The following is a 21,613-nucleotide window of genomic DNA, read 5'->3' on the forward strand; positions in this document are numbered from 1 at the left end:
AACCTGGGACCCTGGAGCTGTGAAGCATTGATGCTAACCACCATGCTACCGTGAGGCCCTGGTCTGGAGGGCGTTAGCTATGCGGAGAGGCTGAACAGACTCGGACTGATTTATTAGAACGATGGAGGTTGATGGGAGGTCTACAAGATTATGAGAGGCATGGATGGATAGTATGGATGGGCAGGCACTCTTTCCCAGGGTGGAGGAGTCAGTCATGAGGGGTCATAGGTTTAAGGTCTATGGGGGAAAGTTTAGAGGAGATGAGCGAGGCAGGTTTTTTTGTTTTTTTATTTACGCAGAGGGTGTCGAGTGCCTGGAAAGCGTTGCCAGGGGAGGCTGTGGAAGCAGATAGGTTAACTGCGTTCAAAAAACATGGATAGGATGGGTATAGAGGAATACGACAACAGGAAGTGCTGAGGGTATTGGCCAAGGGTGGTATAATGACCAGTACAGCATTGGAGGGCTGAAGGGCCTGTTCTTGGGCTGTATTGTTCTTTGCCATGCTCCCATTTTTAAAAAAAATTTTTTTGAGGTGGGGGGGGGGGGGGGGGGGGGGGGGGGGGGGGGAAGATGGCTGCTGGTAGTTTTCCCCATTTACACCTCCTCTAGGCAAATCTTGTTTCTTTAGTCGTTCTATTACCAACCCATTTTACTGTACAACAATCCTTTTGATCAGTTATTGCTCTCACCTTCCACCCCATCAACTTTTTCTTTTATCCTCCCCTTTTTAAAAAACAATTCAGAGTACCCAATTCATATTTTCCAATTAAGGGGCAATTTAGCATGGCCAATCCACCTACCCTGCACATCTTTGGGTTGTGGGGGCGAAACCCAGGCAAACACAGGGAATTCTGCAAACTCCACACGGACAGTGACCCAGAGCCGGGATTCAACTTGGGACCTCGGCGCCGTGAGTCAGCAGTGCTAACCACTATGCCACCATGCTGCCCTACTTTTATTGTCTCCTAATCTTTCTCAATTTGCTCCAGAGTTTAATCAAAACTGGGTAAATAGAAGCAAGCTTATCAACCCTAAAATGTTAATTTGTTCTCTCCGCCTGGTGCTGCCAGATCTGCTGAATATTTCTAGCATATTTTGTTTTTATTATCAGCAAAAAGGACAATCAAGAAAATATAACACAAGCTGTCCCCTATCACAAGTAATCACTTACTGCCTGGCGTGAGTCAGCACTTGGAGTTGTGCACACGTACAAAGAATTATTTAATATTAACTGCCCTCATTTTGCATTCCTTAAAAAAAAGGTTCTCAAGAGTTGTACTTGAACAAGTCATTGCTGGAGATTGTGGCCCATGACCAACATCTGATGAGTAATTGGAAAGATTTTTGATCTTTCTGCATTCATCTACCAGTAAACATTTCCTCAAATCCATCTTGTTCTCTATAGCCCACTTTTCCTTATCCTCATTTATAATGTTGTCGTTTGTCCTTAACTGACCGTTCACTGCAGCACTGAGAATGCTGCAATATTTGGAGGAGTTGCGATAAAATACCAAAATCTAGTACCTGTGATTTATTAAAATTTCACATTTTAATTTATTAACATTTAAAAACAAGTATAAAAACATATTTGGATTGAACAAATTGACAATAAATTATTCATTAGTCTTACTCGGTATTGATGGCAATTTACCAGAAACTATGTTCTTTTTAACCTTAATTCGGGGAGTCAGCTCCCTGGATTTAAACAAACTGTTTTTTGAGGGTGAGCCAGCCGCCAGTTTGGATCCAGTTAAGTTTGCAAACAGCCTTTTAGCTGTTTGCACTGGCTTTTCAGCTCGAGGTGGCTTTGTAGAGAGAGCAAGTTCTTCCTGGAGCTTGGATACCACGTTTTGTAGTTGCTGGATTTGGTCAACATGCTGTTCTTTAATTTCCTTAAGCATTTTCTCCTTAAGTGTGTGGACAGCACAAAAGAAAGTGTTTTAAAAAATACAGTATAATTCAAAAGAATTTGGTACCTTAACAGTTCTCGGCTGATGCAGAATACAGACAGAACTCCCAATTTTCAAATCTTTTGTATGGAATTATTACTCAAAATAATTGCTGATTTGTGATTAAAATACCAGAAGCAAGCAAATTATATATCTGCACTTCTCCTCCAAACAGCAGCTTTTAAAAAAGAAAGCATGCAAAAAAGAGATTTGTTTAATTTGTAACTGCAGCATCTCATCAAAATGAATCAATCTTATTTAAAGAATAGAAATCTTGGCAAGCAAGCTACTAAACATGAACTCAAGTCGAATGCTGTTCATTCAGAGACTACACCAACTGGACACGTTGAAATTTCTGAATACACATCTACTAGAGTGACAAATACTGCCCTAACCATCCACATTCTTCAAAAGTAACTTTCCCCAAATACAGTACTCCACAACTCTGGAATAATTATTACATTTTATCATTGCATCATTGATGTAGCCTGATTTACATTTAACTCAAAATAGTACTGTCCAGAGAAACACAAGATACTATTGGAGGTATTCCTGACATACTTCCTGTAGCTGAAGAAATCCTCCCAGGTCTTTAGACCTTCCAGAGGAACCTATGGATGTTCAAAAAGCTTAATCACAATCCTGCATCTATTTCATGATGACATCCACTGCAATTGTCATGAATGGAAGATCTGAAACAGACACTGCAAAATCTAGACCAGGGTCAAGCAAGGCTGTGTGACAACTCTCATATAATTTACAATCTAACTCAGCAGTGGTCATTTATCTCACAACTGTCCTCTGGAGTTTAGATGGAAAACGGTAACTTTTGCAGCAAAATTAAACTGATCACTTTGGATAGGCGTGATCTGCAGTTTGCAAATGACTGCAATCAATTGCCCAGGCTGCAGCAGATTTTCAACTCATTCAATCTCTTCAATTCTGCACACAGGAAACACCAACTGCCTTCAAGATGTTGCTAAACCAAACCACAGCTGGTCAGCTCATGTACATCATCATCTGGACTGAGAATGTGGGGGGAGGGTGGAAAGTGAAGAGGGAAAAATGATCCTGGAATATATTGTGAGCACTTCAACCACCTCTCAGAAAATGTCATCCTTGACAAGAATGATCAGCCACAGCAACAGAATTTAACAACCGTTGCAAGTCAACCAAATCCTACTGTAGAGCAATTGCCATCACCACATAGAGCTGCAATGATGGCCTGGACTGTGGATCAGCAACATGAGGGGGCTAGAGAAATTCTATCAGCAATATGAATGGGAGGACTTCCGAACAAACGCTAGTTCCCTTCTTAAAGCCAGCTCCACAAGCATGCATCGAAACTCCCATTAAAAGAAATGGGCTGGACAGTCTCCCCCACCAGGTCCTGGTTCCCAACGCGAAGGACCAATGTTCCATGGGAGACAAATAAAATGCTTCAATGACACGGAGTATTAATAACTGGAAAGATCTTGCTACTAATTGTATGGAATGGCGACAATTTGTCCAACAGGCCAAGGCATTATATTCCAGATCCCACCACCACTTCGGACATTCTGCCTCATGCTCCCAAAAGTATGTGGATTAAGAATAGGCTACTTGTTCAGTCACAAGACCAGCCTCGGTGGAAAATTGCATGGGGCCTATTGTAGCTCATAGCTTCTTTCTCCTTTGTTTCTGCGCCAGCTTTAAACGTTTGTCCATCTTTCCATTAAATTTAATCTGCCATCTCTTTGCCTTTTACCAAATCTGTCACTATCCTCCTTTTTGTTTTCTGAATTGGTTTCATGGCATCAGCAAACTTTAATTCGAGAAATAAAGTATTTAAAAGTATACCTGCATCATTATCTTCCGATTAAGTTTCTTCACCTCTTCATTTCTCTCTTGACAATTTTTCTCTGCCTGCTGCAAAGCTATATGCATCTCCTTCATCTCCCTCATCAAGTTCGTGGTCACCTAACAGTGAACGAAGGGCAGTTTCAAATTAAAGGCATTGTGTATTTCTTTTTAATAAAAAAGGTTAGATAAAATAGATACATAATCAAATAAAATATTTAGGTCTAGTTATGATTCTACATGACTTTTTCTCCTGAATATTACTATTATGAATCTTGGTCCTTCATATCATGTCATTTGAAATTGAATGGAAAACATGGTACACAATACCTTATCTTTTTCTTCCAGCAATCTTGCAGACCGTTCTTCAGATAAGACTTTATTCCCATATAATTCTTTATATTGGTTTACCTCTGCAGAGAAATATACTTTTAGTTCTGTCTTGTAAAATCAATAATTCATTAATGATGTATCCAACTCTGGATGTATATTATTAAGTGATTTAAAAAGTCTAATTGCAAAACATCAGCTGCCGGAAAAGGAAGCGCTCATTTAAGACTATTAGAGGAAGAATTCTTTCTCTCAACAATGTGGTGAATCTTTGGAAGTCTTTATCCCGGGAAGCTGTACAGGAAGAGTCCTTGAACATTTGTAATGCTTAGATCAATAGGTTTTTTTAAAACCAGTAAAGAATTAGGGGTCACAGAGATAAGTCAGGAAAGTAGACTCGAGTGTGAGATCAGCCAGGATCTTATCAAATGGTGGAGCTGAAGGGCTGATGGCCTATTCCTGTTTCTTATGGTCTTATAAAAAATACATTTTAAATCACAGAAAATTGTTCATCTTCATTGGCCTGACATTCTGCAAGAATGGGTGTTTTCCATACTCTATCCCGGAGAAGGGTTCATGCAAAGACTCTGGTTGCGGCTGTTCCTGGAAAAGGCGGCATTTTACAAGAGAAAGTAATTAAGCAGTTTTTAAAAAGCTGGAAACATCCTGACCCTGATGAACTGTTTAAAAAATAAAAGGGTGATTTATGGCTATGGAAAAAAAAAAATCATGCCTGAAAAACATAACGTTTTACTGTTTGGGTAAAGAACATACCAGCTCCTCAAGTTCCAGACTCAGCCGCAGCCCCTTCCTCAAAGCAAGAGTGAATGCAAGTTACTCCGAAACCTTTACTGACTCAGCTAATCCTGCTTCCGCCTAAAAAATGGTTCAAGAGTCATCAATTGTTTCGAAGACCAGTGCTGAGAAACCAACCATATAATACGGATGCCATTTCGAGGACTCCACCATCTATACTTTTCCCATGAACCATTGATTTTTAACCTTTTGGCTCAGAATTCTCTACTTTTATTGGTGTGAGATTGTGAATGGGGCGCTTGCTTCATCCTCAGGATCTCACTTGAATCAGGGTCAAAGGAGAAGAGGGCAATGCACATATCAGTTGCAGACTTCAGCCAGTGCCTTTGTGCCATCTTCATATAAACTGAGAATCCAACCTCACACATGTAGGTCATCGTGAATGGCAATACAACAAAATATTTGTTTCTCTCAGCACTGGATACTGGGAGAGTCGACTCCAGAATGCAGACTGTGTATCACATGTAAGCTACAGCAATGTAGAGTCAGATCCAAGTTGATAACTGACTCTGGGAACCTCATGTTCACTCAATGTGCCAGCATATAACAAACATGGGCTTTGTATCCTTATTTGCATTAGCACAATTGACAAAACTGTACCTTAAGAAATCATCTTTCCTGAATTAAATTTCTTCTTTGTAGGCCGTTAACCAGAGGCCCTGGAGCTCTGCACAGAGATAACACTAGCAATGCTTGACCCTGCCTTGGACTCTCCTGGCAGCTCTCTCCAACAGATTCTGTTGTGAGATCCTGTCCAGTAGGTACACTGCCTCTCTGGCTGTCTCTTTCTTGTAAGAAAACAATCCATCTTTCTCTTGCCAGTAGCTGTAAAATGGAAGCAACACCACTCTGATTTGATGGTAAATGTACATACAAGGCGTTCAATATTAGGTGTACCGTTCGCTGCTGCTACTTCTGGCTGGTAGACTCCACACAGCCTGATTTCTTTGCATTATAAGGTGGCAGCGAACCACCATTCTCAATGTAAAAGCAGGTCACGACCATTGGGTGCTTCTCCCACAGTCAGGACCACCGCGCGAACAGCACAATTCATTGCTCTGACAAATACCCACGGGTCAGGACCCGTACTTTGAAAAAACCTTGTGAGGGCATTTGTAAAGAGTAATTATTGCAATTTCATGTTGTATATCAATAAGCTATACTTTTCTTTTTAACATGTCCAATTTTACAATAAACTAATAACTTGGTTTATTGAAGAAACTCGAGCATTCTGATTCATAGATAAAGCACATATTTGGCCAGATAGTTAGCTGGAAAAAAAAAAGAACCTCATCTTTTAACAAACGTGCCACATTTTTGTTCATTCTAACTGGGTGTGTCCCTGAATGGTCTCATGCACTGGATGTCCCTAATTTGGAATGCTCAGTAAACGTTCACAATGCCCTCTCTGAAAATATGGAGAATTGATCCATATCTGGTCAATCTAAACATCTATTTATTCTAACACATATCTATGCTGTATCAGTCTCAAACAGTCCAGCAAATACCATTGTGATTTTGAAACAGAGTAATAGTCCACCTATGGCAGGGGTGGGCAAACTTTTCCGTGCAAGGGCCGCATTCAGAAATTCACAATTCACAAAGGGCCGCATAGTATATTAAGTAAAAGAATTACTTCACCCGGTTATGATTCTGGGCGCCTCATATAGAACATAGAACAGTACAGCACAGAACAGGCCCTTCGGCCCTCGACGTTGGGCCAAGCAATGATCACCCTACTCAAGTCAACGTATCCACCCTATGCCAGTAAGTAATCCAACAGCCCCCCCACCCATTAACCTTTAAAAAAAAAATTAAAAAAAAAAAAATTTTTTTTTTTTTAGAAAATTTTTTTTTTTTTTTTTTTTTTTAATGACTTGGTGGGCCGCAGAAATACCTTTGGCGGGCCGCATGCGGCCCGCGGGCCGTAGTTTGCCCACCCCTGACCTATGGCATTCCCTTCACCCATGGGCCAGATGTTTCCCGTCATTCATAGCACCGAGAAAGACCCCCCCTATCTAACAGGACCCTATTTCTTTGCGACCTCAGCAGAGAACACCCTGCACTTCGCCTCAATTTCCTGCACTGAGGAGCTTTGCTCGTCGGTGCTGAAGAGATCGTGGCACCCCAAACGAGACCCCCCTCCCCCGTGACGCCTAGATGCCCCCGCCCCCCAAACACACCTAAAAAGGAGGTCATGGAGTCCTCCACACCCAATCTAATAACGGCAGAGCATCCCCAGCACCCAATTCCTAGCTCAAGCAAAATGCAAGTTGGGCATCTTGGCACTGCCAGATTCCTGGCATCAGGGACGCCAGGGTATCACCAAGGGACCCCCCCCCCCCCCCCCCCCCCCGCACCACCAAGGGACCCCCTGATCCCCCGAGAGACCCTGCAGCACTTTAATATTCAGATTATCCCGATCTGAATCCAGATCGTGACGTATCGTTAGATCTGGAGGTGTTAGGAGCTGGGTAATCTCACAAAAGACTTCTCGTGAGATTTACCTGCCCCACCACGGCATTAGATTTTGCCCCGTATATGTTCAACAATCTAGCCCACTAGAACCTTAAACAAATCTGTGTTGACCACCTATCTCAAGCCCAAGTGCTCACAATCGTCCGCGAGTTAAAGTCTGTGGCATTGCATACAAAATGATCGCCAATGAAAAATAATTTGCAGTACATGGAGCCTTAAGATTAGACAAGATGCTCATCAATTAAACCCTTTGAGCAGTTCACCTATTACTGTCAAGGCTAATTGGTAATAATTTATGTAGCGCAAGTATGCCCAATGCAGAAAAAAGTACAAGGTTTGTGAATCAAGATTGGAAAATTTGTTTGTAATAAAATATTAGGTTTTGTACAACGCAATATATTTCTCTACAAGATGTTTTAGATCAGATATGCATTGTTTACCGTTGCCATTTATAGCAGCTTCTAGCTGAAGACTCTGCAGCTGAGATTCCTTTTTTGATACTTCCTCTTTGAACCATGCTAACTCCTCCAGCAGTTCATCAGAATGTGCAGCAGCCGCAGGTTTGCTTTGGTTTTCATCAAACATGGTTTCCAGCTCCTCATTCAGCGCCGCCACCTTGGAAAAAAATGTTCACAAGCTATTTGCTGCGAAGCATGTATGCTCACAATTTATAGTGTAATAGAGACTTCACATCCAGATGACTAGTATACCTCAAACTTGGTATGGAGGGAGCACCAAGTTCAAAACTCATCTACTGTACCGTTTGGTGCTGTGTTCAAAGCCCTGCTCAGGTTAAAGATGGTACTAAATACTATACCTCAAAAAAAAGTGCATCACTTCCCGATATAATACAGGCTCTCAATTTTATTCACTCTGAAATTCTTTCAGCTAGCCTCTTCAATGTTCTTCCCTTTTTGTTCAACTTGAATTTAATCATCATGAATACGTAGCATTGATTTTAATCGAAAGATTTTTAAAAACATTTCCCTCCAAAGAATTAGAGTAAGCGTGGCCATAAAAGGAGAGTGATGAGACTGCTCTGACATTGCATTTTCAATTACCCGCATGATTTAACCACCGCGTCGCACCCAGTGCAGATTTGGGCGCACAGATTAAATAGTGGTAAAGGCATGATTTACGCTGGGCACGAATCAGTTTGCTATCTGACCAGCCCGCTCCAGATGGAGAGTTCTGGATCACGCCCAAATGTGACGAAGCATATCAATTAACCCTCATTTGCATTAATCTCCATTTCATTAGCAAGATTGAAGTCGAATGCAGCAGCCTCCTGAGAATTAACCAGCTCTCCAGTGAGAAATCACGCAGGTGTTGTTTAGTACTCCTTTCTAAGAACGTGAAGCTGGTGCAATGGCTGGTGAGGGAATTGGAGGTGGTGACTAGCCATTTCCAATATGCAACTCAAGGGGCAGTGTGTCTTGTGAGGCCTTCAGGCCATTTGTAGATATTGTGGGGACCCATAGCAGGGGGCAACCACAGCTGCTGCCTGTCCTACCAAACAGTCCCAGGACAGAGCCCTGCTCTTGGTTCTATGCTGAAGGTCACTTTAGGTTACTGTTGTTCTTTCCTTCCTTTTCTGTAACCAGAAAGAAAGACAATTTTTTCTAAGATACCTGGGTCCTGGAATACCGGGCTCAGGGAGAGCCCAGGAGGCAATCTGATTTGAAGCAAGGTGACGCTGCGGGACCTGTTGCGCAACATTGATCTAAATGGGCCAACTGATGATGCCATTGAAGAAAAAAAGTGTGGGGATTTGGATCAGGAAAGGCACCGGAGCACAGTCTCCCTAATGTTCCCGGCAGGGGTCTGGGGTCTAGGGGCTCCTGCTGTGGCTGAGGGAGAGTGTGCAGAGCGAGGTTCTACGCCATAACTGATCTGGTGGATGGCATGCAAGGGTGGGGGTAGGCTTGGGGTCCCCATTGGATGCCCAACTGATTGTCAGGTTTCTCTCCTTCTCCAATGTCTTACATATATATGTCTGGTGTTGCCAGTCCTGCAGAGGCTGCCCTTGCGGTATTGGTTGCAGCTCAGGTGGCCAGATACTGGAGAAGGCGGCAGCAGCGTTGACACAGCCTAGAGGCAGCACACCATGTGCAGGAAAATCTCAGCAGGTCTGGCAGCATCTGTAAGGGAAGAAAATAACTAACGCTTTGAGTCCAGATGACCTTTTGTAAGCTAAAAGACAGAGAAAGTGGGAGATATTTATGCTGCAGGGCGAGGGAATGAAAGATTTAATTTTACAAAAATAAATTTAGAGCACCCATTTCATTTTTTCCAATTAAGGGGCAATTAGTGTGGCCAATCCACCTCTCATGAACATCTTTGGGTTGTGGGGGAAAAACCCACATAAACATGGGGAGAATGTGCAAACGCGACACAGACAGTAACAAAGAGCCGGGATCGAACCTGGGACCTCAGCGCAGTGAGGCAGCAGTGCTAACCACTGCATCACCGTGCTGCCCAAGGGAATGAAAGATGAGTCATAACCACAGAAACCAAGGGAAGAGAGTGCTAATGGCAGACCCTAGAGAATAAAAGGTGTGAAAGGCCAACAGCAGAGAAACTAAAATCAGAGATAAGCTGCAACAGATGTAGATGTGGGGGGAGGGGGACATGGATGGCAGAGGGGCAAAAATGAGGAGGGGGGGGGGGGGGGGGAGGAAGGGGAAGCAAAGGGGAGAAAAGGTAAGGAAAGGGGGGGGATAAGTTAGGGGAAAGAGTGGGGGGTGGGAATATATATATATAATATATATATATATATATATATATATATAAAGAAAGACATGAAAGAAATAACATGTAAAAGATAGTTAAAATGAAATGGAATGAAAACAAGGAGTCAAGGTGGGGTAGAGCTAATCGTCTGAAGTTGTTGAATTTGATGTTGAGACCAGAAAGCTGTAGCATGCCTAACCGGAAAATGAGATGCTGTTCCTCCAGCTTGCATTGAGCTTCACTGGAACATTGAAGCAGGCCAAGGACTGACATGTGGGCATGGTAGCAGGGTCGTGTGTTAAAATGGGAGAAGGTCAGGGTCCTGAATGCACACAGACCGAAGGTGCTCAGCAAAGCAGTCACCCAGTCTACGTTTGGTCTCTCTCTTATAAAGGAGACCACACTGGGAGCAGCAAATACAATAGACCAAATTGAAAGAGATGCAAGTGAAACGCTGCTTAACCTGGAATAAGTGTTTTGGGCCTGGGATGTTAAGCATGGAAGAGGTAAAGGGGCAGTGTTACACCTTCTGCAATTGCATGGGAAGGTGCCATGGTTGATGGGAGAGGTGTTGGATACAGTGGAGTGGACTAGATTATCCTGGAGACAGAGGGAGTGGAGGGAAGGTGTTTGGTGGTGGCATCACGCTGGAGATGGCAAAAATGGTGGAGGATTATGTTTTGCATACGGAGGCTGGTGGGGTGAAATGCGAGAACGAGGACTCTATCCTCGTTTTGGGCGGGAGATAGACCGCAATGTGTAGAGGGCCCAGTCAACAACTGTAGGTGGTGGGAAATCACAGTCGAGGAAGAAGGAACACATATTCAAAGCACCACTTCGGAAAGTGCCAGCATCGGAACAAATGCGACGGAGGTAAGGAGCTGAGAGAAAGGGATGGAGTCCTTACCGAATGTTCCATACACCCCATAAAAAGGCAAGCGTAGCCCAAGACCCATGCTGGTATCCATAGCTACACCTTTGATTTGGAGACAGTGGGATGAGTTAAAGGAGAAGTTGAGAGCTCAGCCGGGCATAGGAGCGTGGTGGAGGATGGGAATTGTTCAAGCCTCCTTTTGAGAAAGAAGCGGAGATCCCAGGCCATCCTAGTATGGAAGCACAGAGAGATTGCACATCCATGGTGAATAGGAGGCAGTTGGGGCCTGCTAACTGGAAGCTGTCAATATGATGCAGGGCATCAGAGGAATCCAGGATGCAGTTGGGACCAGAGGAGCCAAGATAAGATGAAGTAAGTTTGGCAAGGCAGGAGCATGCTGACACAATGGACCTACTGGGACAGTCCTTTTTGTGGATTTTGGGAAGTAGGTAAAAGCAGGCTGTCCGGGGTTGGGAGACTATGAAGCCGGTGGGGGGGAAACATCCGGGGGAAAAGAGGTCAGTGGAGATAATGACTTGATGTTCAGTGATCTGGTCATGGTCCAGAAGGAGGTAGGATCTGAGAGTTGGCACTCAGCCTCTGCGAGGTAGAGGTCAGTACACCAGACAATACCAGCACCCCCTTTGGCGGCAGGTTTGATGACAAAGTCAGGGTTGGATATGACAGAAAGAAGAGTGGAAAGTTCAGAAGGAGAGAGGCAGAAAAATTAAGATGGCCAATGTCTTGTCGACAGTTCTCAATGAAAAGATCAAGGCCAAGTAATTGTCCAGGCGGGTGTCTAATTGGAGGCAGAATGTTGGAGGCGCATGAAAGGATCTGTGGGGAAGGGGGGGGGGGGGGGGGGGGGGGGGGGAAGAGAGAAGAAAGAGGTGGGCACGGACGTGCATGGAGATTTAGTTTCTCTGCCGTTTGGCCTTTCACACCTTATTTATTTTCTGACATTAGCACTCTCTTCGCTTGGTTTCTGTGGCTATGACTCATCTTTCATTCCCTAATCCTACAGTATAAATATCTCCCACTTTCTATATCTTTTAGCTTTGACAATGGGTCATCTGGACTCAAAACGTGAACTTTTTTCCTCTCCCTACAGATGCTTCCAGACCGGAGATTTTCCAGCATTTTCTCCTTTGGTTTCAGATTCCAGCATCCGCAGTAATTTGCTTCTTGTGCAGGGATCCGCCACACACCCTGAAGACCAAAGCACCCAACAATCAGAGGAACTACTCCGAGGGGGATGCCAGCATCAGCCCAGGGCGTCGAGGCATCGTAGAGATGACGCGCAGCTGGTGCCCACACTGACAGCGGCTGCCACTGCCTCCCAGGCAGTATTGAAATGAAATGAAATGAAAATTGCTTATTGTCAGAAGTAGGCTTCAATGAAGTTACTGTGAAAAGCCCCTAGTCGCCACACTCCGGCGCCTGTCCGGGGAGGCTGGTACGGGAATTGAACCGTGCTGTTGGCCTGCCTTGGTCTGCCTTCAAAGCCAGCAATTTAGCCCTGTGCTAAACAGCACCTGCTGCTGGTCCTCCGATCCCTTTGGAGGAACAGGTTGTCCGGTCTCGAGAAGCCTGGCCAGGTTGGCATCCCCAAAGTGAGAAGCAGGTCTGCGGGCTACCATGAAGGTGTGTTGACTGGGAGCCAGTTGTGAGGCAAAGTTTAAAAGCAGCTCGCTCCCCCTCGTTAGCAGTGAGACGCTGAGGCACGAGTCTGGCAGATCAGACGGCAAGATAGCCAGTAACAGAGAGAAGCTATTGGGGGCTCATTTCCAGCACCGAGACTCGCTGGCTATGGGCCACGATCTCGCCAATGCAGCCTGCCATTTGCACCCAGAACATTTTCCATTAAATCAGGTTCTAAATTCATGTCCAGGCTGCAGGCAACATGTATTATTCATCCACGATTGCCCAAAGTGATTATAGATCTTTTGAACTGTCAACGCTCACTAGCAATTGGTGCAACTGTGCAGTTGCTGAAAGGGCAGTTAAGATTCAATCATATTGTTTCGTAGGACTGAAGTGACATATAGACTGCAAGATGAGCAGATGTTCTGCACTGAAGACCTAGTGAACCAGCTGGGTTCAAAGACAATCCAGTACTAAAAACAGTTTTTATTTCCAGATATGTAAACGGATAGTGGAGTGGGAATTGCACCAAATTCAAGAACTTAAGGTTCAAGAACTCATGTGAGAACATGGCCACACATGGTTTAGTGATAACTCATAGTTAAGGAAGAATCTTGTAAATATTGACCGTAATGGGTTTCCTCCTTTCAAATTTGATATCCAATACAAGATTTAGAAAACAAGGTAAAATTTTATAGAGATGAACAATAATGTATCACAGTAAGCTTCTAATATAGAACTACTTCCTTCTCTTTGACTCTGACTAGGCAAAAGCTATGCCTATGCTTCCAGAATATATATTTTCCTCAACCAGATGATCCGCTTTCCAGGTGAAATAATTTACTCTTTTGATTAAGCACCCTTATCGCCTTCCAGTTTTATTGAGTGAACAATATCAGATCATAACCTCTGCACCCATTGCTGGATGGCATCCTTGGTAATTATTCTGCATCTTCCCTTGTTACTGCTCCTCCAGACAGTCTCTTCCCCCCCATCCCCACAATCCTGCCTCTGCAATAGGTTTATTTCTAAGTCTCAGTACTGAAGCAAGGCAATTGACCCAAAACATTATCACCACAGATGGAGCCAGACCTGCAGTATATTTCCAACATTTCAGCCTGTTTGTTTTTATATCTTGCAGTGAACAGTGTGCAAAACAAGCCAACTATCGTCCAGTTGCTTTAAATATACCTTCACTTTGTGTCGCACAGAGGCAAACTCGTCTTTTGCAAGATATTTCTCTTGAACGTCTACCAAAGCACATTTATATGCATGTCGCCGGATTGATTCTTTGTACATGTGGAGTTTACTTTCCAATTGTTCTTCATAGATCTCCTTTAGTTCTTCAAATCGCTCACTGTAATGGGCAGATAAAACATGCAAAGTTTTATACTGACAAACATAGAATTTGGCATATAGAATTCAGCACAAATCCAAGGCTCATGGACGGCAAAAGGTCAGGGAGCTATACTGAACCCAAATAAATAGTGCAGCTCCAGCTTGAGTACACTATCCATTTTGTGGCAGCACCATATTTTAAGAGGGACACAATGGAAAGAGTATGGTTTCAGGTCAGAGAGATTAGTTACATGGATGGACAGGAGAAGCTGGGGTTGTAATCCTTAAAAGTCCAAATGGTGAACAGCAAATTTGACGGAGCCATTTAAAAACAAGGGATTACATAATAGTAAATAGAGAGAGAAACTGAAAGACAAAGAACCGACGGAATGTGGATCATACAGACCAATTTCTCTGCTCAATGTGAATGCGACAATACTTGAAAAATTCCTTGCCAAGAGAGAACTGTGTACCTACCAGAGGTGGTCACAGAGGACCAGACAGGCTTTGTCAAGGGCAGACACCTAACTACAGGCGGCTGCCGAATCGGATACTGACCCCCATCCAGGGCGAAACAGCAAAGATGATAGTCTCCCTGGACGCAGAAAAGGCCTTCGACAGTGGAAGTACCGCATTGAGGTACTGGAGTGGTTTGGGCTCGGGACAGGGTTTACCTAATAGGTGAAGCTCCTGTACAACACCCCCAAGGCGAGCGTTTGGACCAACACCACCAGCTTTGAATATTTCCAGTTGCAGAGGTACATGGCAGGGAAGCCCGCTGTCCCCGTTCCAGTTTTCCCTGGCAAACACCCTGCAATATGCGAAGGGCTGGAGGTGAATCTGAAGAGGAGTTGTAAAGAGGCACAAGGCAGGGATGCCTGCTGTCCTTGGTCCTGTTTGCCCTGGCAATTGAGCTGCCGGCGATCGCCCTGCAAGACACGAGAGGCTGGAGGGGAATCTGAAGAGGGGGCAGAGAGCACAGAGTCTCGCTCTATGCAGATGATCTGCTTCTCTACATCTGGGACCTGAAAAACAGCATGAACAAAATCAAGCATCTGGGTGGGTGCGGAGCCTTCACAGGCTACAAACCTGAGCAAAAGCAAAGTTCCTAGTGAACCCCAAAGAGGAGAAAGGGCAGAGCTGGCTACCATTTAAAATAGCTCGAAACAAATTCCACTGCCTGGGGATCCAGAGAGCCCACAACTTGACATGGATCCAAAAAATGGAATCTGGCGGAGAAAGTTGAAAAGGATTGACAGAGATGGGATGCACTCCCACTTTCCCTGGCGGGGAGGGTGCAGACGAACAAGATGAACATACTGCCAAGGTTCCTCTGCCTGTTCAGATCCATACTGATCTACATCCCCAAGGCTTTTTTCCAAGCAGTAGATAAAATGATTATGGCGTTTGTGTGTGGGGTTGGGAGAATCCAAGAACCCCTAAAACAACACTGCAAAGGAGAAGACGCATGGGAGGCCTGGCCCTCCTGATCTTGCAATATTACCACTGGGCAGCCATGGCCAAGAGAGTGAGGGGATGGGTGAAGGAACCAAACTTGGGTAATGGGTAAGGATGGAGTCATCGTCCTGCCCAGTATTGACCCTCCAAACCCTTGCCATGACAGCACTCCCAATCCCGCCAGCAAAACACTCAACTAGCCCAGTGCCAGTAGCAACACAGAACCTGGAACCAGATGATGCAGCACTTCGGTCTAACCGAGGTGCCCATCATGGCCACCCCAGCTGCAGCAACCCTGCAAGGAGATGATAAAGGTACCCCAAGGCCCCGAGAGACAGTGATAGAGGGGTTACTGGACACAGACAGTCTGGGAAAGGGGATCTTCGTGGTCATTTATGGGCAACTTTTAGAAAGGTCACTCTCCCCACTGTACGAAACAAGGGAACAATGGGAGAAAGAGGTAGGGACGGAAGTAGGGTGGGGACTCTGAAGCAAAGCACTGAACAGGGCCAATTCTATCTCTTCCTGCACAGGGCTAAGCCTCATGCAGTTAAAAATAGTGCACAGAGCCCGAATGAGCAGGTTCTTCCTGGGAGGTGAAAATGAAATGATATGGAAATCGCTTATTGTCACGAGTAGGCTTCAATTAAGTTACTTTGAAAAACTGGAGGGAAGCCTGGCTATGTTCTGGGCTTGCCCCAGACTTCTTGGGTTCTGGACAGCCTTTGAGGCAATGTCCAAGGTTGTGGGGGTGAGGGTGGAGCAGTGCCAGAGAGAGAGTGGTAGTCTTCGGGGTTGTGGTGAATGTATTGCTGTAACAATTCACCATATGATTATCTGTATTACGCTGTTGCCCATGTGGGCTCCACCTATGGACCATAGGTATTACCTATAATGTAGCATGCTGGGGCCTGTGTGGGCTCCGCCCCTGGCTCCACCCCTTGAGGGGAGGTATAAAGAGCAGTCACCCTGTAGGCGGCTCCCACTAACAGACAAGTCGCAGGCAGGCACGGTTCTAGTTGATTAAAGCCAAGGCTTCTACTCCTGGTTGTGTGAATTGATGGTCGCATCAATTTAATCAACTGCAACGCCACTATGGAATCGGCCTTCAAACCTGGCCGACTGGAACTCGATCCGCAGGCCGCGGAGGCGAAAGGGATTTTTTTCGTACTGGCTCCGCTGTTTCAAGGCCTACCTCCGACGACGAACAGAGGCTGAGTCTCCTCCACGCACGGGTGAGCCATCAAATCTCTGTTCAACGTGAGGAGGCCTCCACCTACGCAGATGCCCTCATGATGCTAGAGCACTTCTATGTAAGGCCCGTGAACGAAGTATACGCGCGGCACCTCCTCACCACTAGTGTCCTGGGGAAAAAAATAATAAAATCACTGGAAGAGTACCTACGCGACCTCAAAGTCCTTGCACAAAGCTGCAATTACCAGGCCATTGCGGCCACTCAACATATGGACCTTGCCATCTGGGACACCTACGTGGCTGGAGTCAGGTCCAACTAAGCGAGACAGCACCTGCTCGAAAAAGGTGTCCTAAACCTGGAAGAGACGGTGAAATTAGCCTCCTCTCTGGAAGCAGCGTTCCAAAGCCTTAACGCATTACCGTCTGATCACGCAACCCCTTTGGGGACCCCCAACCAAAGAATACCCCAGGCCTGTGCCGCACAGCAGCCCACTCACCATGGGGGGGGTGGGGGGGGGGGGGGCTACCCTGTTATTTCTGAGGCCAGCCTCAACACCCCAGGCAACGCTGCCCGGCCCGGAACGCGAACTGCAGCGACTGCGGGAGAAAAGGACATTTTGCTAAAGTTTGCCGAGCCAGTCCAAAAACTCTAAATCGCAGGCCCAACCCTCGGACCTACAGAGAGTGTCTGCCGGCTCCGCCCCCCCCGGACACGTCATCGGCCGCGTGTTGTCCATGGGGGCAGCCATCTCCAAGCCCGCACAACACGTGCGACTCACGGGGGCCACCATCTTGGCTGCCCACGCGGCCCACCACGTGCGATTCATGGGGGCCGCCATTTGCAACGCCGCCCGACACGTGCGACCAACGGGACCACCCCAGCACCTTCGACCACGTCGGCTACCCGCAACTACCCGGTCACCCTTGACCAGTCGCGACCCAAACACCTCCGGAGCTCTATGATGACCGCCCAGGTAAACGGACACGAAAAGCCCTGCCTCTTCCGACTCCGGGAGTACAGAGCTTCATTCATCCGGATATGGTAAGACGCTGCTCGCTCCCAATCTTCCTGGTGCATCAAACCATCTTCCACTTCCTTTGGCGTCACAAACGGGGTCTCGGTTTTCCAAAGAACGATGGACCGAATGGTGGACCAGTACGGGCTGCGGGCCACATTTCTATACTTGGACAACGTCACCATCTGCGGCCATGATCAGCAGGACCACGATGCCAACCTCCAGAGATTTCTCCAAACTGCCCGAACCCTTAACCTCACTTACAACAAGGAGAAATGAGTCTTCCGCATGACCATACTAGCCATCCTCAGCTATGTCGTGGAAAACGGGTTCCTAGGACCCGACCCCGACCATATGCGCCCCCTCCTGCAGCTCCCCCTTCCCCAAGGCCCTGAAAAGGTGCCTTGGGTTCTTTTCATATTACGCCCAGTGGGTCCCCAACTATGCGGACAAAGCCCGCCCACTAATCAAGGCCACCATCTACCCGCTGGCGGCTGAGGCACGCCAGGCCTTCAGCTGCATCAAGGCAGATATTGCCAAAGCCGCTATGCACGTGGCGGACAGGTCCGTCCTCTTCCAGGTGGAAAGCGACACATCAGAGGTCTATGAACCCTCACCACGTCCGAAATTCGACACTCCTCAGTCGAAAAGGAGGCCCAAACCAACGTGGAAGCCTTGCGGCACTGGAGGCACTACCTCGCTCGTAGGAGATTTACCCTCGTCACCGACCAACAATCGGTAGCCTTCATCTTCGACATTACGCAGCGGGGCAAAATCAAGAATGAGAAGGTATTGAGGTGGAGGATCGAACTCTCCACCTATAACTACAATTATAGAATTTACAGTGCAAAAGGAGGCCATTCGGCCTGTCGAGACTGCACCGGCTCTTGGAAAGAGCACCCTACCCAAGGTCAACACCTCCACCCTATTCCCATAACCCACTAACCCCACCGAACACTAAGGGCAATTTTGGACACCAAGGGCAATTTATCATGGCCAATCCACCTAACCTGCACATCTTTGGACTGTGGGAGGAAACCGGAGCACCCGGAGGAAACCCACGCACACACAGGGAGGATGTGCAGACTCCGCACAGACAGTGACCCAAGCTGGAATCGAACCTGGGACCTGGAGCTGTGAAGCATTTGTGCTATCCACAATGCTACCGTGCTGCCAAAATTAAAGCCCTACATCGCGTCTTCACCCGGTTTGGTTTCCCCACATACGTCCACAGTGACCGGGGCTCGTCGTTCATGAGCGACAAACTGCATCAGTACCTGCTCAGCAAAGGCATCACCCCGAGCAGTACTACCAGTTATAACCCCAGGGGAAACGGGCGACAGACCCATCCCCACCAGTATTGTACCCCAGTGTTATAGTGACAGACCAGTCCCCAAGAGTAATGTGCCCTGGTATTATACAGTGACAGACCCATCCCCACCAGTACTGTACCCAGTGTTATACATTGACCCGCGACTTCATGACCGATGCCAGCACGGATGAGTTTGACGCCCGGGCCAGCAGCGACACCAGAGTTTCGACATTCACAGCGCACAATCTGTGCGCCGGACTGGCTGAACTTATGAACCCGTCACCCCCGCCAGACTTCATCTTTTTAAAATCAGTGGGTGAATGTGGTCAATGTATTGCTGTAACAATTCACCATATGATTATTTGTATCACGTTGTTGCCCATGTGGGCTCCACCTATGGACCATTGTATGGTACTGCCTATAATGTAGCATGCTGGAGCCTGTGTGGGCTCCACCCCTTGAGGGGAGGTATAAAGAGCAGTAGCCCTGTATGCGGCTCCCACTAACAGACCAGTCGCAGGCAGGCACTGTTCTAGTTGATTAAAGCCACAGTTTACTTCTACTCCTGGTTTCGTGTGAATTGATGGTCGCATCAGGGGTATTGGACCAGCTAGAACTTCATATGGGCAAAAGAGGGCATATGTCCTTGCCTTTGCTTCCCTAGACCGCCTTCTGGAGAATCCTGCTCGACTGGCGATCAGCAGCACCACCCATAGCTGCAGACTGGCTGGCAGACCCATCGGAATTTCTCCACCTGGAGAAGATCAAATACACCATCCGAGGTTCTGAAGATGGTTTCCACAAAGCGTGGGGGCCATTCATAACCTGTTTGAAACCAACAACTGATAGAGCTGGGGCGGGAGGGGGGAGAGGAGGCTGAAGGTTAGAGACTGAGGAAACACCAAGGGGAAGGCCAGAGAGAGACCGACACGGGGACCAGAGGGCCCAACACAAGGCCACATGAAAAAGAAGCCCCAAAGATAAGCAGCCAACAGATGGGGGAAGAGCAGAAAAGGAGGGGAGGGAAGCCAAGCGACAGGGAGAGGGAAGGTAGAAGGAAGGCACTGTCCATAGACAAGACCAAATAACCATCCTTGGTGAAATAAAGTACCTCGGATATGACCAGAAACAGCAGAAAGGGTCTGAAAGGAACATGTAAACTGTAATTGTCTCATCTATTTTTATGTAAAAATGTAAAGTTTAAATCAAAATATTTTTAAAGAGAAACTACACCCCAAAGACTGAAGGGTCATAATGAGAAGGCATAGATTTAAAGGTGACCGAGAAAACATTTAGTATCCTTAAAAAAAAAGGATGGAGAATAATGCTTTGCCCGATATATATTCATGCATTAAACTTGGGCATACAGGGCACAATTTCAAAAGTTACAGAACTTGCAAGCACTGTAAAACAATGGGGATAAACTTAGAAAAGGACAGAGAGAGAGGCAATATGAACAGACACATTGCAATGAAATTTAATGCAGTAAAGTGTGAAGTGATACAGGTGAAGCAACAAAAATATTAAGGGTGAACAGGAACAGAGAGACCTGGGCATATACAAACACAGGTTAAAGGTTGAGAAAATAATGGTAGAAGAAATCCTGAATTTTATACAGTGTCATCAAGTTTCTGATTAATCTTTTTTTTTTTAAATACTACGGCGGCCTCAACTGGAAGGTTTGTGTGTCCATTTTAGGATGATGTGAAGGATTCCTGAAAATGATATCAGGGTGAGGGATTTCAGGAACATGGAGTGGAGAACAAGAGAAAGTTAGGGTTTAGACTGATTACATAGAAAAACTGTTCCTTTAGTGGAAGGGTCAAGAACCAGAGGACACCAATTCAAAAGAACGGCAAAGAACCAATGGCAATCAGTTAGGATTTGGAATGCAGCAAAGTGCACCAAATTGGCAGAAAAAAGCAAATTTCAAGGAAAAGCCAAACCAGGTAAAATGTAAGCAAACACAGTCAGACAAAAAAAAGGGAAACTATTGCAGGACACACTAAATATTCCCAAGAAAACGCAGTAAAAGCAGGCATTCGTTGAAAGAAGCTGAAGCATGATGTAATGGATGGGGCCTATGAGGAAAGAGGTGCTACAAAGAGAGTTTGAGGAGCTAGGCACTCTAATGATATGTATATAGGAATACAAGTAAAGGGTTAATTATTACATCTCAGTGTAATACAAACACTAGAGGGCACCACCAGTTCCCAGTATAAATATAAAAACTCAGGGAATCTTGGGTAGTTAAGTGTTAGCAGGGGAGAGAGATTGATCACAGCTCAACGACTAGTTAAGATTAGATAGAAGTGGCATGCAGTGTTCATTAGTTATTACTTAAATCATAGATTACTATTTAACAGACTCAGTCTTACTTTATTAACAGTTACAGCTCCGTAGAGTGTGCAAACTCAATTTAATTTAATCATTATGCAATAAATCAGTTTTGCTTTAAGTTCGAGATTGATGGTATCTTTATAATCACACCATCAGACCATTCTGGATTACCAAGCAAAGAGTAATGACATATTACCACAAAGTGTAATATAACAGGCACTAAAGTAAAGAATAGAACCTCCAATGTTATTATCATCGATTATTACCAGAGCCTTGTGCAAATTGTCATAGG

General features: G+C 45.7%; 1 protein-coding gene across 5 annotated transcripts in view; it reads right to left on the minus strand.

Moving 5' to 3' along the window:
* Positions 1-1,548: 1,548 nt before the first annotated feature.
* The window catches only part of zgc:56231 (uncharacterized protein LOC406257 homolog), a 68,617-nt gene continuing 48,552 nt past the window's right edge, over positions 1,549-21,613 (minus strand). For 3 of the 5 annotated variants that reach the window (XM_038809386.1, XM_038809385.1, XM_038809387.1), the window contains 5 exons: positions 13,855-14,020; positions 7,853-8,027; positions 4,119-4,201; positions 3,789-3,908; positions 1,549-1,907 (listed from right to left, as the gene is read on the minus strand). In XM_038809386.1, the coding sequence (XP_038665314.1) occupies positions 1,614-1,907; positions 3,789-3,908; positions 4,119-4,201; positions 7,853-8,027; positions 13,855-14,020 (838 nt within the window). In that variant the 3' untranslated portion in view covers positions 1,549-1,613. The remainder of the gene's footprint in view (positions 1,908-3,788; positions 3,909-4,118; positions 4,202-7,852; positions 8,028-13,854; positions 14,021-21,613) is intronic. The other 2 variants (XM_038809388.1, XM_038809389.1) reach the window with 1 other exon arrangement.

The sequence above is a fragment of the Scyliorhinus canicula genome, chromosome 10 (assembly GCF_902713615.1).
Source record: "Scyliorhinus canicula chromosome 10, sScyCan1.1, whole genome shotgun sequence".
NCBI classification, from domain to species: domain Eukaryota; kingdom Metazoa; phylum Chordata; class Chondrichthyes; order Carcharhiniformes; family Scyliorhinidae; genus Scyliorhinus; species Scyliorhinus canicula.